At 36.2% G+C, this 2,858-nt stretch overlaps 1 protein-coding gene across 1 annotated transcript; it reads right to left on the bottom strand.

Annotated features, from left to right (window-relative positions):
* Positions 1–227: 227 nt before the first annotated feature.
* On the bottom strand, positions 228–2,349 carry LOC104892628 (ethylene-responsive transcription factor RAP2-4). The gene has a single exon (XM_010678613.4). It carries the CDS (start codon positions 1,731–1,733, stop codon positions 591–593), a length of 1,143 nt encoding a protein of 380 aa, XP_010676915.2. The 5' UTR covers positions 1,734–2,349; the 3' UTR covers positions 228–590.
* Positions 2,350–2,858: the final 509 nt, after the last annotated feature.

Here is a 2,858-nt window from a genome sequence, read left to right as displayed (position 1 = left end):
TCGTATGAATCTCAAATCAACACAAAATGGTTAAAGTCCACCATCCAAGTTTTGAACCCTACATAATTAACATGAATGAGTACGACTGTGATTTTTTTTAGTCCACCATATGCTAATTTGTACGAATCATCAACATGTGACCCTTGTTGAATTTATGATCCAAATATCTAACTCCACTACAATATTTCAACCATAAGATCCAACTAACTATAGTACGTAAACAAAAATAATAATAATACAAGATAATAACATAATACTTCACTAATAATGGTCATCAAATTACAATTCTAGATCCATCTACTATGAACAAAAAAAAACATTAGATTAACAAAAAAAAAAAGCTACCCTTCAATGATCAAAGGCAAGATCAAAAAAACACTTGCCTTAATCATGGGGTGTACATAAATTTGGAGCCTCTACAATTGCCAAAAACTTCATTGCAGAGATGACTCCCCTGACTACCCACTAAAAACCTAACAAGGAAAAAGAAAAATTTACACATAAAACATAATAAGACTACTAGTGATCTGATGACACATTAAACTTAAACTTAAACTTCCTAATGATTATACTAGTATAACAAAACAAATTCAAGATGATAAAAGAGCATCCCAATCAATCTCATGAGAAGGGCATTTCTCAAGCAAGTAATTCAAATTCTCCACCCCCAAATCATCAGCATCACCAAATGTTAAATCCGACAACGGCGAAGATCCACCAGATCCCACCTCGCTATCGGAGGCGCATTCGGCTTTAACAACATCAGGCATCTGCTGCTGCTGCTGCTGCGGCTGATCATCGTTCGAAGACGAAGCAGCCGCAACAAGAGAAGAAGAACAAGATGATGAAGAAGACGATGAGGTGACAGTAACAACACCCTTGGTTTTCTTCGACTTTCCAGATTTCCCCTGCTGTTTCTCATTCCCTTGTTTAGCCAAACTCTCACAAATAGCCTCAAGTTTAGCATTAACAGAAGAATGAAGGGGTTTGTACTCGCCGAATTCACCACCAATGTGGGCACCTTCATGACGAAGATTTGGGAAATTTAGTCGAGCAAAGTCACCCCTAAGCTTATAAGCTGCTTTGTCGTAAGCCAAAGCAGCTTCTTCAGCTGTATCAAAAGTACCCAACCAAAGTCGGGTTCTATTTTTAGGGAGTCTAATCTCAGCCACCCATTTTCCCCAGTGACGTTGTCGGACACCCCGATAAAGCTTTGTGGGCTTTGGTGGGGTACCCGATTGTTTCATGGGTATGGGCTTAGGAGAGAGAAAACTGTTCATGTTTGTAGACTGGTATGAAGGAAGTGGAGGTGGGTATGAGTAGGTTACTTGTTGTTGGGCTTGTGGGTAGTTGAATTGGGCTATTGGGTAGTTGAATTGGGCTTGTGTGAGGTTGTTAAGCCCAAGAGAAGTAGATGGGTCAGGATGGTTGAGCCCAAAAAAGGGGGCTTGCTGTGAATAGCAATAACCATCTTGGAAGAAAGAAGTTGGATCTTGAGGAAAAGAGGAGAGAGAAAATGAGGTGGAAGAATATGATTGGGTGGTTGAGGTTGAGGTTGAAGAAATGGTGGAATGTTCTGGAAGAGTAGAGAGAGAGGAAGAAGGAGGAGGAGATGAAGAAGGGCTGGTTTTCATGAAAGGTGAAAGAGCTTCCATGAGTTCATTCCCAAGTGGGTCTAAACAACCTGCACAATCACTACTACTACTATAAATCATATCCATTGTAGTTGCCATTTTTAGAAATTACCCAAGATTTAATTTTTTTTTTTTTTTTAATTTTTTTAGAAATTGAAATTCAAAGAAAAATAAATTCAACCTGTTTCTTATGAAAAATCAAGAACAGATTTTTATAAAAAAAAAATAAAAATTAATCTCTACAAAAGCAAGAGAAAGGAGAAACAAATAGAATTCTCTTCTCTTTATAAAATTAAAAAACCCAACTTTGAGGGAACAAAAATTCACCCTCTAAGTTGAAAAATCAATGAGAAATCTTATAAAAAAAAGTGGATCTCACTTCTGAAAACACCTATCTTCACTTAAAAGTTTGATTTTTGGTTCATACAAATTTCCATAAATAGAAAGTTTATAATAATAAAGCATTCAAATTCAATAAATCCCAAAGATCAAAACTTTCAAACCAAAAAGACAGATAATTAACAGAAAGGGGATACCAGAAAACGGGGTGTTGCAGAGAAAAATTAGGGGGAGAAAACAAATTACTAGAAGATTAACCAGATCTGAGAACTCTGAAGGCTCACTAAATTTTTTGTGATGGGTGAAGAAAAAATGGAAACTCTCTGCCTTACTTTTTTTTTTTGGGTGCTTTTTTGAGTTCTTGTGTTATGGGTGCAATGCTGAGAAGCCACTTTTATAAGGGAGAAAACTACCCTTGTATTTTTTATTTTTAATTAAATTATGAGGGTAGTTTTGTCTTTTTTGTTCTAATACTGCCTTGTTTTGTTTACCCTTCTCAACACCCGGTAAACGGTTTTCAGCATGACGTAAGCAGAATCTGTTTAGTGGTAAATGGCAAATGGGTGTTTGACACGTGGAGTTTTGAACGACAGCTGTTTGTGATTTTGCCACGTGTCGGTAAAGATGTGGAAGTTTTACTTGATTTTCAGTTGGGGTCTAGCTTGTTTTCGGTGTTGACCAAATTGCCGCGTTCATAGGCTCACACGCCCACAGGCGCAATAGCTTTTTTTTTTTTTTTTTTTTAGAAGTATATTTAATTTTTTTCATTTATAAAATGGTGGTTTCAAAATATTTTTTTATGCATCTTTACGAAATACTTTTCTGATATTGTCAGAAATTAGATTCCAAATAGAAGAAAAGGATGAAAGACAATTTGAGCATATA

This window comes from Beta vulgaris, chromosome 1, assembly GCF_026745355.1.
Source record: "Beta vulgaris subsp. vulgaris cultivar EL10 chromosome 1, EL10.2, whole genome shotgun sequence".
NCBI lineage: Eukaryota > Viridiplantae > Streptophyta > Magnoliopsida > Caryophyllales > Amaranthaceae > Beta > Beta vulgaris.
Note: the sequence above shows the minus strand (reverse complement) of the source record. Positions and strands in the feature narration are given on the sequence as shown.